This window comes from Amblyomma americanum, chromosome 10 (genome assembly GCF_052857255.1).
Source record: "Amblyomma americanum isolate KBUSLIRL-KWMA chromosome 10, ASM5285725v1, whole genome shotgun sequence".
NCBI lineage: Eukaryota > Metazoa > Arthropoda > Arachnida > Ixodida > Ixodidae > Amblyomma > Amblyomma americanum.
In genome coordinates this window covers 38283617-38297944 of record NC_135506.1, presented here as the reverse complement: position 1 = coordinate 38297944, position 14328 = coordinate 38283617, and the positions used below count along the sequence as shown (strand labels likewise).

Here is a 14328-nt window from a genome sequence, read left to right as displayed (position 1 = left end):
TGGCTTCCTTAATATGTTTGTCAAACGAGCCCCTCATTTCATTTGCCTTGTCTGCTAATAGCTTAACGGGGGTCTCGGTTCTGGCAGTCTTGATGCCATAGGTAGCATAAGAGGGCTCTCGCACAGTTTCCGCCGTCTCCGTTAGATGACGTTCTACGTCACACTTGCGGTATTACAGGACGTGCTACGTCCACCGCTATGGCCGAGGGTGGCGCTGGTGAACACTCTCAAGGTTCGCTTACGAGCAAAACATAAATACCCACGAAAGCAGCAGATTGGACAGCCGTCGCCATAGCTCAGTTGGTAAGAGCACCGGACGCGATATTTGGAGGTCTTGGGTTCGGATCCCACCGGCGGCATGGTTGTTTTTGTGCTGGTTTATAAGTAATTTTCTTTAAAACCAATTGATTGGCATTAGAAATTTAAAAAATATATATAAACATTCCCCTATGCATGTGATTACTGCAATTTGTTCGGTAACTCGAGGACTTTTCGTCCTCAATTTTTTGGAAACTTTTATATCGAGTAGGATGCTTTCCAGTAACTGTTAATGTCTCTTGTAGGCTTCCCAGATTGCTAGTGCTTCACCACCTCTTCTGCCATCAGGATGCATTTTGTTGGTAAAGTTTTCTGCATATTTGCTTGCCTCGCGAGTCGGTCACTGTGGCTTGGCAGGGGTCCAAACATGTTCCTGGTTTCATCAGTGTTGTTTCTTTGTCTTTTATGTCGAGATGTCAATGTTTAGTAACGAGGCTTCGGGTCATCCTGGTCTGTTAGTCTTCTGGTCCGGGCGCCGAGCATAGCTTCGCCAAAAGCAGATGAGTGTTTCTGGTTTCATCAATGTTGTTTCTTGTCTCCTATATCAGAAGTCAACGATGGCTGAAAGGAACCAAATACACGTGCTAATCAGAAAGTGGAAGGAGGCGGAGGGAAACGCCGTACATTTGCGGCTTTAGAAATCTTCCGCCCCCTTACAGTGTACATAGCAGCAGAGTGGCGCATTAGACAATGTCACATTTTTTTGTTGCAAAGAGAAAATAAAATAAAAACTGGACTTTCTCGTTGGACACTTAAACGGCACTTACTGCATAATTAGTATTCGTATAGCTTTTTTACTTTCAATAAATTAGCGAAGAAAAGATATGTGAAGGCGGTACTGTTTATTCAACGTTTTCAATTATTCGTACTATTTTTTCTCTAGCCTTTCAAGCTGCAATAACAGTAGTTTAGGTGGGAGACAGAGTACATTTGTAGAATTACTGTTCCTTGTAACGAAATTTGTTTACATTTTGGTCGAAAAACTACCACGTTTGTTTTGTTTGCGTTAAGTTTTAATTGACTGCTGGAAGTCCAAGACTCCAATTTGCGGAGAAAAATGTTTGCTTTAGTAATGCCTTCAGCTTCAGAACCTGATGACACCAAAGCACTCGTGTCGTCGGCGTATATAAATAACATATCTGAGCAGATGTGTACAATATCGTTAATTTACAAATTATATAGGACAGGGCCTAAAATGCTACCCCGTGGGACTCCTGAAATTATTGAAATATATTTGACTGGTAACTTTTGAGCAGAGCCAAAATATGTCCCCGTATACCATAATGTTGCAGTCTTACATAAAGGATAGTATGACTAATATAATCGAAAGCTTGGCTAAAATCAACAAAAATACTTACGCTGTGCTTGCCCATTTGCTTCGGGATGACTTGAATAATGTGTTCGATGGCTGCTTCCTGAGGTCATATTTAGATAATTGTGACTTTTTATAGCAGTGTTCCTGTCATCGTGGGTGGTGCATTTGTTCATGTAGGGCTACGATTTCTGCTGATTTTCCTGTTTATTTATTATTCTGCCGTATGGTTAGCAGTTTGCTTCACTAAATAAAGTCGAAAATGATGGGATGCCTACGCCTGCCCAGGAGAGAGCTTGTCTCTCAAAAACTATCGGGTTCGGGAGCTCTATTGTCCTCTGAATTTTTGGTCAGTGATCGGTTACCTTTGCCAATGCTTACATAATGTTACTCAATTGTTGCGTGAGACTTGTGCTCTCCAGCGTGTTGGCGGCACCTTGTGTAAGGTTATGTGTGTGAGTAAACGGCGGCGTCCGAGAGCGTGACTAATACGTGTTCCAGAACGGAGCGTTTACTTCCTCTATGTGTAAAGCTAGTCTTGTGACCCTCGCTTCTCTAAGCGTATGGTCGCAGGCTCTGCAGCGTCCTTGCTAATTCTGTTTGGATAGCTTCTGAACTTACTCACCTTTTCTAGCATCTTCTTGACTGTCTATTAGCGCTGTGCATAGTTTGCAGGGAGTTTGGTTTAAGGCAAACACCGATTCGGTGACCCTGCGTGTGGTAAGACAGTGTATCTAGGCAAGAATCCTCAGTTTATATTGCTGAAGGATCTTCTCTTGGCCGAGTCAGTCTCGTGGTTATCTTGGCTTTTGTTGCTACTTCTTTCATTAGCGCATCGTCGCTGCCTCTGTGAACAAAAGGGGGATATCGTTTAGCACTCCTCGTACCGTGCCCTCTGATGTCGCACAATATGTGTTGAGCTCGCGGTCATGCATCCACAGGTGTTTTCCTTGCCGCTGTAGCGCCTCCGCCTTGACGCCGACCGGGGTACGAATCATTGATATTCAAAGTGCCATTAACCACGACGAGCATGTCGCCGATGTCCGCGATTTAATTCCTAGGTGAGGTGGTAGGACTTCCTGCCAGTCAATGTATTTTCGGGGTGCTGTAGCTGGGTATCATTGTCTCCATTCGTGGCTCCGATTCTCACGTCTCTTGCCTCTTCGAGCTGTTTAGCAATGCGCCATGAGGTCTCATGGATATACTACTAAGCTTGGCTAAGCCATGTACATGAAATCCCCAAGTCTCCTGTCGTTAAGGTTAACGCAGCGGCGAACGCTGCGAAATTTATGTAATCCTACGAAAGATCCAATTAAAAGTTTGGTCTGTACGGTGAAACTGACCGGTGAAAAGTAACGTCTCCGCACATGATGAGCGCGTCCGCTCAAGTCCTTATTCAAGTGTACGCTACCAAACACTACAGGACAAAAGATGACCTTCCGGAACACGCATAGCAGCTAAACTGGACCGATTACGGAACATTTAATCTCGTCAGCGGTAAGCGTCCTTGGTGCCATTAAATGTATCGACACATGCATAGAAAATTCAAAGGCTACGAAAAGTAAGAAATTCTGCGGAATGTTCCATGTCCCAGTCGTTTAACGAAATAATAAAAAAGCTACTGGCGCTTTGTCACAACACATGAACAAATTCTTGTAATATTTGTAACGTAGAAATTGACATTTAAAGAAAATAGATGTGGGGTACGAAGTATACAAAAAATGACTTACTGATTACTGAGAAGCCGTAAAACATATCTGAAATTAGGGCTGCGTCTTTCAGCCTCAGCCATCGAAGGGTTTCGTTCACTATGCAGAAAGTTAGACACTATCAGCCGTTAAATATTTGTTGGCGCACACTAAATATGTACGGCTTTCATAGCGTATTTTAAAATGGATCACGGGACTGCTTTTATTACGGTATTAGCGGTGGCTGCTTCATGGTGTGGCAGATGTTAGCTGCCTTTATCCGAAGTATAATTCTTTTGCAAGACATAATATATTGACATTACTATTGTGGTGGTTGTTTGGGCACTCTTAACCCAATACCTTATTTGTTACAGGCAAAAGCTGTTCTGGTACAACAAAAGCTGGCAGTCCCAGTCGCCATTACCACTACGGCGGGTATCGTTCAACTCGTAGGATTTAATCAGACAGGGGATGGGTGCTGGACATCGAGTGCGGTGTCTACTATTCCGGTAAGAACAGAAAGACGTCGGAAGCGCAGTTTTTATATATGCGCACGAAAAACAATTCCAGGTATATTTGCATACTTCACCTTCATGCTAGTATTATAATGCTACAATTTCCTTGCATCCTAATGCCCTTAAATAGAAAAATAGTAATAATAGTAACATTTGTAATACGCATATTTTGGTAATTTGTCAGATTTTATTCTACTAAATAAATAAGGCCATAAGAGTTAAAAAATAAGCAGTTATTTATATATCGAGGCGGGATAGACGCTGCTTATCCACATCACCACTGGTTTCGTTATCCGTGCTTAGCCAAGGGGAACGAAATTTTACTGCTGATACAGTGATTAGCTCTCTTCGCGCCTCATTTAATGTCCCTGTAAAAAGCAAGGGTTGTGTGCAGAGGTTCTAACAAGTATTTCACCTGAGTAACATTACTCTTTCAGGTATGCCCTAGACAGACCGTCCCGAAAAACTACATGCAGTGTAAGGGAAATTGGCTTGGTGTGGAAACAACCGAAACACTTACCGACATGGTAAGAGCGATTTTCATTAAAATGTGATGTACTTGCCGATAAATATCCGAAGAGAAAATACTTCTCATTTTGTGACTGCTATACTATAGTGCAAATGTGGAGCGCAGCTGGAACACCTACGCTGGAGTTCAGCACATTTCATTATTATCTTGTGCTGTTCTAGTCCAACGAATGTGATAAATTCCTGCATGTCACAGAAGTCTTCAACTCGCCAGTGTAGGCGCAAGATTAAAGCCAAAGGTACGAACAGGGGTGTAATACTAAAATGTGCACGCGTCAAACTTTGCCTTGAAGAGTAGGCCTGGGTCATTTAGGGTAGTTTGCATTGCTGAAATACCTTCGTTCAGGAGGTATACTCGACACATTGCAAACGGAGAAGCAGGAAAAAGAAAAAAATGAATGGCTCGTCTATATCTATTCTCTCTTGTTCCATTCTTTTGCGCTGTGTTACTTCATATGTTCAGTGACCAGCCAGCCCAACAACGTACAGGTGCGGCCAAAACTAAACGGAGCGCGCTATTGCCTTCTTAACAGACTGGCAACTGTGGTATGTGCAGGCTAGTAGTAGACAATAGTTCGCTTTCTCATGAGCAAATATTGCTTCTTCATGTCTTGGACTTGGTTGATGCGGCTTGTTGCCCATTAAATCTAAGAAATGCATATAGAACTTCTAGGTGCCACCAGGAACATTTTGGTTGTTGCACTGATTGCAATGAAGAACATTCTCGAACACCGTGCGGAATAGTTCTTCCACACAGTGATGATATTCAATTTCTTCCACGTAATTCGTATGCAGATACTGCAGCGTGGAATATTCACAACTGCCAGAGACAACAAAGAAAGCAAGACACCACCTAAATTCATAGACGTCCCACTCCAGCTGTGGTGAACATATTGTTGTGCGCGTGTGTTTTTATTGCTCCATCATGAACTAATCACGCGCGCAACTGGTACATAATTCTTTTTGGGTAAATAGTTGTTGTGTGTATTACATCTCGCCCTCTCCTCTCTTCCTGTCCCATCACCTATTTCATTTCTCCATTCTGCCTCTTATCCTCAACCGCAGCGGTGGGCAAGTGGTTGAACATCCGCCTCGAATGCGGGAGGTGCGGGGTTCTATCCCCAGTGCCGCCGGGTACAAGATTACCCCTGGTCTGGTGCTCGGCTTCTTTAGGGTGAAATGCTTGGAACATCGGTCTTTGACCCAACCTTCAGGAAAGGAAAATACCTTGTATTATTGCGCTCTTTGGCCGTAGATGCCATTCCGCCATAAAAATCCATAATCTTCGTCGTTTCTGCTGCCTCAACTAAGGTGTTTCAGTTACGATGGCAGATGCCGGGCGAAGCAATAATGTTTTCCTTCGTTTTTTTATTGAAAAAATATGAAGCAAAATTCAAGAAAACAAGGCGAATGGCGCTGTAGGCTCGTGTTAAGACATTACCAGCAGCCCTGACGCTATCCTTATCTTGGAAACCACTCCGTTATACTGCCACAATACCCCTCTGTTCAACAGATCTGCTCTGAACAGATTCTCACCAGCGGTTTCGCCCTTTGCATTTCTCCCAGGTGTTAATTTGCTTCCTCTTTCGTAACTTACAGAATCATTAAATTAACACTGCCCAAGCTATTCCTGGAGTCCATGCCATAATCTCCTACCGTCTCGTCAACGGACCGCTTCTTTCCCACATTCGCATTAAAGTAGCCTATCAAACGGCACTGTGATTTTACTTTGTCCATTGCCGATTCCACGTCTCCATGGCTCTCAATGATGTGGTCAATAGAGCTCGATGAGGGCAATGAGGCGTGCACCACATTCAATGTGTACCTCTTAATTAGCCTGATTAAAACAGCTGCAACTCTCTTAAACTTGTGGGGTTGAATTGGGGCGATAAGTACGTTCGTTCCAAAACCGCCAGACCCCACCCCGTGATCGCGTACGCTACCGAGGGCACGTCGACCACGGCGGGACTTTATTGCATTTTACAGCAACACTAACGCCAGCTTACAACAAAATACGCTGAGGTATCGAGGTCGTCCGACTCACCAGCAAGGTTACGAGCGTATGTTCGCCCAGGCAAGGGATGCTCCGAGGCCGGACAGGGCGAGATACGGGAGCCTGTTTCCCCGCCACTTCTTCGCCCCGCTGGCAAAGAGCGGAGCCGCGTGCGACACGTCCGATAACGCCGACGATCAAAGCTGAAAAGGGTCATGCTCTCTCCCGCGCGCGAGCGGCGCTGCGACGCTGGCGCCCTCTCGTTAGTTATAGTTACCTCCTCGAGGCGGAGCTGCACAGTGCATGGCGGGAAAGCAAATGAGAAGGGGAAACTGCGGGGCTCATTCCCCACATCCCACCAACCCTAAATAGACCCTCGCGCCGGAATGTAGATGCTATGGAGGAGTCTTCTGGTCTTCATGCTCTTGCGGGCAGGTCTTGCAGCGGAGGTCACGCCGACAGCGTCCACGCAGACTTTCGCGGCGTGAAGGTCTCCGCTGGGACGAATCGCATGACCCGTGGACTCCGTGTCCGCAGGCCCGCGAAGACAAGGCCAGTTTAAAACTGCACGCCAGGTTTCTGCAGTAGTCGCCAGAACAATAGGAGCCGGAGGTGACTGCTGGCTGGCCTCGCCACAGCTGCCGTGGATGGATGCGGCGAACAGGATACAGGTCGCTCCGTCGCAGCAGGCGGCAGCGAGACGATGTGCACCGGACATCAAGCCTGGGTGGCTCCAGCGGTTCTGGAAAATTGCTGAAACTTCTTCGGCGTGCCTTAAATGTAGGTCACGGGAGGGGAAATGGCATTCGCAAGGGCGTCGTGGCTCAATACATAACTCGCTATGAAAACGTGTCGGGCGGCTATGCAAATCGCAAACTTGGAGTGAACAAAGCCCTTTCTTGAGTCGAACGAGACTGCTCTATTCGGGCAAGGTAAAAAAAACCGAGTAGGCAGCAAAGTGCACCCCTGCCAACACCATGGTTCGGTGGCACCACGCTCAATGGACGTGGTGCAGGCAGCTCCGGAAAGCATTAGGCCTGATTACCACTGACAACGACCGTGAACAATACAAACAACCAAGACGGCTTACGTGCGTGACCCCGCGAGGAGACATCATCTTTGTGGGGTAGTCCTACCCGCTCACTGCAAGAAGCAGCTTCTGAGCGGTCGGCTCTCACCGTATCAGACGGTGTCGGAGCGTCCGGTGCCGAGCTGCAATACCAGCGAGTGCGTAGTGACACCCGGCTCCCGGAGCCGCTACTCCAAGAGTCGAAAAAGAGACAGCAGAGAAAAATATATACAGAATATTTGGACTACCCGCGCGGCTTCCATAGTCAATCCGTACTCGGCAATTCCGCGGGCGCTAGGCCGCGCGCCCCCTCGATGCGGACAAAGTAATTCTTGTGCTGAAGAAACTCCAGAGATAACTTGACAAGCAATGCGCTGAGCAAGTCGAATAGTTCAAAAATGTTGCTACGCAATGCACCTCGCACTCAAGAAAGCAGGCCGCAGGTCTTAGCGATCAAAATTCACTCTACGCCTAGCACTTGTTAAGTCCGAACAAGAGCTTTCCTCGAACTGAACAAAAAGTCGTCCAATGGTAAAAGAGCGGGACCCACGTTGGCACTAGCTGTGGGGTTGACTTTGGGAGATAAATACGGTCCCTCCCCCCGCTTAATCGCAGCTTACACAGTTAAAAATTCCAGACCCCAAAGCATGATCGCGTATGGTACCGAGATGAAGTAGATGAAACGCACAAAAACACAGCACACAGTAAAGGAAGACACGATACAGGCGCTTCTCGTGCCTTCCTTTTCTGTGTGCTGTGTTTTTGTGCGCTTCATCTACTCAAGCTATGAACCAACTTGCCCAAGAACGTGTTCTACGGTACCGAGTGCACGTCGACGGCAGGCCTTGCTCTGAGGGAACAAAGGAATGACACACTAGCTGACACAAACGGGCATTTATTGCTACAGCAACAGTAACGCCAGCTTACGACAAGATACGCTGATGAATCGAGGTCGTCCAACTGACCAGCAATGTTATGAGCGAATTTTTGCCCACGCTAGGGCAAGGGATACTCCGAGGCCAGACGAAACGAGATACGGGTGCCTGTCTCCCCGTCACTGGAGCCGCGCGCGAAGCGTCCGATCGCGCCGATGATCCCAGTCGAAGAAGGCCATGCTCTCTCCCACGGGCGACCTGCAAGCCGTCTTTCGCGCTGTTACGCGGGCGCCCTCTCTTGTTAGTTAAGGTAACTAACCAGGGAATGTGCCCCTCCTCGAGGCGAGGCTGCGCGGTGCATCACAGGAAAGCAAACCACAAGGGGAACTGCAGGGCGGATTCCCCACAAGCTATAGAACTCATCTGTGTTGCCAGCTATGTCCAGATTGATAAGGAATCCCACATCTAGTTCTCGTCTAATTCAAAATTACGTGCCCTCGTACGTTCCCTCCCCTCCCCGAGTTGCACATAATGAGGGGGAGGTTCAAGGGAATACGTGGGCAATCCCAAATTCGGCTTGCCCCTGTTGAATTTAAGGGCGTGGTGCCATATCGGTGTTGTTAGGGCTACCTATTGCTACATTAGTACATCTAGCCCACATCGTTCCAAAGAAAATTTGGGCTCTATGCTGAAAGAAACCTTTGCTAGTGTCAATGGGGCTACACTCAAGAAATATCTGTAGGTTCCACATACGCCATGGTGGGACAGGAAAAACGGCGCACCCGCATGTGGGCTCTGTGTAGAAAAAGCCTCGTTAAGCCTTAATTAGGCTACACACATCAAAACGCTGTTTTTATATCGGTAGTGTCGGGGCTGCAAAGCAAGCGTGCCCACAAACTGCGCACGTCGGTGCCTTCTCGCATTCTTCTGAGCAGATGCATTACAAATGAGGGCTGCATGCGAGAAAAAAAGCGGCAGGCCCACGTACACAGTTGATGCATTGCCGCAGTGACAGTGGGGTGTACCCACTGGCTTCGATCCATTGTTTTGCATGCAATTTTTTTTTTCAGTTCAAAAATTTGTAGATAATTCGTCTTATAATTGTCGCATCCTTACGCGATTACTTCAAATTACATCCTTTGGGCTCCTGAATTAATGAAATTGTGCAAAATAATGAGACCATGCGCAGGAATGACTGCACCCAATTACCAGGATTCACTGGGCTGCCTTAGTTCGGAATACAAACGTGGTCTTTTCGAGCAATGCCCAGCAATAGATTGCGTCGCCGGCACAAGGTGTAACATGGGCTCATTGCGGGCAACCGACATAGCCCATTTCTTTCAACCCGCACAAAAAAATTTCGGTGGGCTGCTAGGTCAGGCTGACATTAAAAAAAATAGTGCGTGATAATATGTCCGACCTAAAATGTTTATTCAGTATTAGTTAACCTGCTAATGCATGCATCTATTTCGGCCCCCAGTGGGCCGATGGAGACAGGGAGGCCGATGTAGATGCGGGGCAGGCCACAATTGGGCTCGCCCTGTTTGAACCCGCATCGGTCCTATGGCGGATTTGGAGGGATTAAGTGAAATGCGAATCTAACGTTCGTCCTCAGAGGCTACCCACTGATAAAGGATGTGGACAGCCCGAACCGAGCGACCTGCATCGGTACCCGATGGCACCTGTGAGAGGCGTATGTGGGCATCCTGCTTTGGTCCTACCGGGGGCCTCACTTATTGAGCCACTTTATGCTACATAAGTTAGTACTGAACACGTTTTATGTCTTCCCAATCTCACTATGACATGACACTTATTACTCGTTTTTTTCTCGAACAGCACTGCCAGGCAAACCTCACTGAATAAGGCCCTAGCGTTAAACGTTGCCAGGTTCAGATTCCAATCGCGGCCTGTACGGAGCCTGAAATTCTTAGCACCACCCGCTGCGTCACAGGCAGGTCTGACCGCCACCTTGGTCAGTTGCTACGTGCTTTTTTCGTTGCCTGTTTTGCAACTCTGGCTGACTGACGTCAAAGAAACCACCAGGGTTTAAGGTATGCCACCAATGAGGTGCACAATGAGGACTATAACCTGTGCATCTGACCATCATAATCACCGTGTTTCTAAGCTGAGGTGTGCTATCATAAAACAAGCTGATAAAGTTTAATTCCGTCAATTTTTGGCATACAATTACCGACTATAAAATGGGAAAATTCATGTTTTAATAAAAATCGACCAGGTTCTTAGCTAGGGGTTTTTAGAAGCTGCACGGTCTACTTTTGCGCGAGAGGTAGCGCGCATTTCTTCTTGTCGGTATTGCATCTCCGGATGACTGACGTGCTGCATTCCTCACACGGCTGCAGTCACTGGTCGACGCTTTCTTTTCGTCCTGTATTTCGCCATATTGCAAAGAATGGCGCATGAACAAGCACAGGCAAGCCAGACAACACTCGAATCAAGCGTCTGCAATGTAAACAGAATGACAAATTATCATTACGTAATATGTATATGAAGTGACGCTAAAGCGATGAGATAGTATATATTGTGGAATGGTGACGCCACTAGCGGCACCATACGGCCATGGCATGAATCTCAAAGCTTTCAACTACTCAAGCCTGGATCACATACAGCGGAAAGGGTACCGCCGTTTTAACTGATATCGATATTACTTATATAGTGGACTAGTGGCGTCTCAATAATTAAGGAGCCCAGCAGCAGTATTAGTTAACCAGCTTGCTGGTCAGTACATCTTAGGTCTCTTCAGATTCGCAATTGCACAAACGACGGCCAGGCACTCCCGCTCTGCGATGGAGTAATTCTCCGGGGAAGAAAGGCAGGTGGCATAGAGAATTACGCAGTGGTGGCAGCGTTGCCGCTCGGCAAGGGTGGCACCAATGCCGTGGCCCCTGGCGTCTGTGCGAAGTTCCGTAGGGGCGGGAGGGTCGAAGTTCGCCAAAACAGGTGGGCGTGTGGGGACAGCAATGAGGCTTCATAAGTAGTCAAACGTCTTTCTTCACCAGATTTTTGAGAGTGCGGGCGACTTCAGGGATGTTAGGGACGAACTGGCGAAAATGCGACGACCGCTCGATTAGACTGCGCACGTCACTGTGCGAACCAGGAGTGGGAGAGGCACTGACGGCGCGGAATTTGTCAAAACCCGCCGGCAGCCTTAATGAAGTGGCCCAGAGCCGCCGCCGCTGCGGTAGTGCGCAAGGATGGACAAAAGTCAAAGTAGGTGGCTATCAAATATGGGCGAGAAAAATATCGGCGGCTTTAAGTTTTCCAATTAAAGCCGCCGCAACGGTGTTGCCACTTCGCGCAATTTTGCATGCGCTTTTTGACGCCCTTAGATAGAGCGTGTGGGGGTAGCAGTCTCGTTCACAGAGGAGATGCCCTCGACTCAGCGTGGCAAGCTCAGCAAAGAGACAAATAAAAAAACAATTTGTTCAACGGGCACTGCGACAGTCCGACGACCTGAGGAGCTCGACGGGGCCGTCCCGCAGGTTGACGCACGTTGCCACACTGGTCCGGACTGGGCGAGTGCTGTTCTCCCGGGAGTCAAGCGGGCGCGCTTCTCGCAAGCTTAAACGGCGGCTCGGGCTAACACAGCGGTTGAAGCCCATGATTGGTCCAGCGCGGAAATCACCTTCTAGAACAAGCTAGGTCATTCGCGGCACGCTGAGTCATCGGTGCAGGAGCGAAGGGGGGAGGGTATCACTTTAGCGCGGTCAAGGTTACCCCCTTTCCGTCCACAAAGAGCAAAAACTTCTCCGACATTCGAGAAAAATCGACGCCGCGCGTGTCTATGTTTACTTTGGCGCCCCGCCGGCGAGCATAGTGAAAAGCCCACGTGCGCAAAGCTATGCACTCTTAGGGGGTCCTTCCCCACTGTTTTTTGTTTTATTTTACCGCGCGCGGGCGCGATTGCTTTGGCACAGCGCCGTTTTTTTTTTCGGAAATGCGCCGAATTTTGTGACACTGCCCCTTCCTTTAAGAATATTGTGCTACAATATTAAAAAAACGCAAAATTCGTAAGCACATGCTTGTGCCCACAAAGTCAATGGCCAATCCAAAATACACACATTCAATCATGTTCTTACATACAAGGCACTTGACAATAGTCACAATGTACTTCAACCATACCGCAACTCGGGAACACATTAACACAACACAAGCGGGGGGCATTCAAGTTCAAGGCATGCTTGCGCCTATACTTCCACATACATTTCCTACTTGCGCTTCCGTGATGCGCGCGTGAGGAACTTCACAGATGCCTTCTGTCGCCACAAGAGTCTCTTCGACTCGCGTGTTATTTTCTCGGTCAACATGGACTTCTGTTTTGCCCCGCCTGAACCCTCCAGATAAATTTTCCGACTCGGACAAGAATTGTGCGCTTAGGTATGCAAACACAGACAAGGCTATCAATGGATTCCAGGGCCCTGCGTCAAAGAACACAAGCCCACAATATTGACCGGTGTTAATACCCTCTTGGTCACATTTCAGAATTTTCCTGTGCGATAGAAAGGCAGCTTAGCCGGAGTTTCAGACACCTTGTCCTGTTGAGCTGTCTTTCGCGTTTATCTGCTTTCTTGTGACCATTCCGTGGCCTTTCTTCCAGTTCCGCACGGCTTTCTACTCCAGTGCACGTCTTTTCCAGCGAAGACGTTTTTCCTTCCTCGGAATGTTCATCCGTGGGACTCTTCCGTTCTTCATGATTGACTGCTCCTTTGTTTGAGCTAGCCCGCTCGCGTTTCCTTCGCCACTCTTTAGCTTGGCGATCACTGCGCCGTTCCGAAGAGCAGGATTCGGACTTTGTCTTGTGGCTACATTCTGGGTCCTTTGGAAATTTTGCCCTCTTTATATTTCCCAATATGAGGTCGTATATGGGGCTCCTAATGCACACAGCAGTTAGTTTCCCGCTGTAGTAGAGAGTGCGCTCATGTACTTCAGCTTCCGGCAAGCGCTGAAACGTGCCGTCTACTAGCCGCGCAAGGCTCTTCGTGTCTCGCAACACTTGTAATTGTTTTTCTCCTACCTTCCCTTTCAAGACAGGCATTCTATTCATTTTGGCTTCGTGCAGCTCGTTCACTACGGCGTTCACGACTGGTACCTTCTCGCCGTTCTTTAGTTCTACAAACCCAATTTCATCTTCTTCCTCCAAATGGTGACCTGAGGAGGCCCGTACGCACGATACCTGGGGAATGGACTCGCTTAAGTTCGGACAAACCGCTGCTATGTGCCCCCTCTGGCCGCACTTAAAACAAGCTGCTGGGTTACTGTTTGTAGCGCCGTTGCGGCAGTTAGATGCGTAATGGCCTAACTTCTTGCATAGGTAGCACTTTGGGGGAGCTTTTGCGCTAAATCAGGCATCGCGGCTGTCGGTTTTTGCGCGCTCTCCGAATTCGTATTCTTAATTTTGCTGAGATTCGTTCCTCCTTGGGCTTCCAGAAATTGGTCTGCAAGGTCTAGCATTTCGCAGAGAGTCTTGGCTCCTCTATCTTTAAGCTACAGCGACAAGCTCGGCTTACAGCTACTCAGGAACTGTTCTTTGATGAGTAGCTCACGAAGTGTACTGTATTGCTGTGCAATTTCTGACACTTCTATCCACCGAGCAAAGTAGTGACTTAATCTTTCCGCACACTGGGTTGCCGTTTCACCATCCGTGGGCTTCCCTATTCTGAATTTATTTCGAAATCTCTCGGTGGTGAGTCGGAATCGCTTAAGCAAGGCGGCCTTCACCTTGCTGTAGCTTGCAGCATCGTCCAGAGAAACTCACCCGAATACGCTTAGAGCTTCCACGCTGAGACATGTGATAAGAACGGTAGCACATTCACTGTCTGACCAATTCTGAATTCCCGCAATCCCTTCGATTCGCCTGAGGAACGCGTCGAGATTGTCCCTCAACTAGTTCCGTCAAGCTCATATTTCGAGAACGAACTACTCAAGACAAAGTCTGCCTCTATACGGTGAGCCTCAATAACCGCTTCAGCGCGGCACCTCACAATATCGCTCTGCTGCTAAACACTCGTTTGC

At 47.9% G+C, this 14328-nt stretch overlaps 1 protein-coding gene and 1 long non-coding RNA gene across 3 annotated transcripts in view; both read left to right on the top strand.

Moving 5' to 3' along the window:
• Nucleotides 1-14328, top strand: part of LOC144107736 (uncharacterized) — a 360923-nt gene that overhangs the window by 119521 nt on the left and 227074 nt on the right. The window lies entirely within an intron of this gene.
• Nucleotides 1-14328, top strand: part of LOC144107012 (uncharacterized) — an 88201-nt gene that overhangs the window by 70783 nt on the left and 3090 nt on the right. The window contains exons 13-14 of the mRNA XM_077639989.1: nt 3693-3827; nt 4271-4360. Of these exons, the coding sequence (XP_077496115.1) occupies nt 3693-3827; nt 4271-4360 (225 nt within the window). The remainder of the gene's footprint in view (nt 1-3692; nt 3828-4270; nt 4361-14328) is intronic.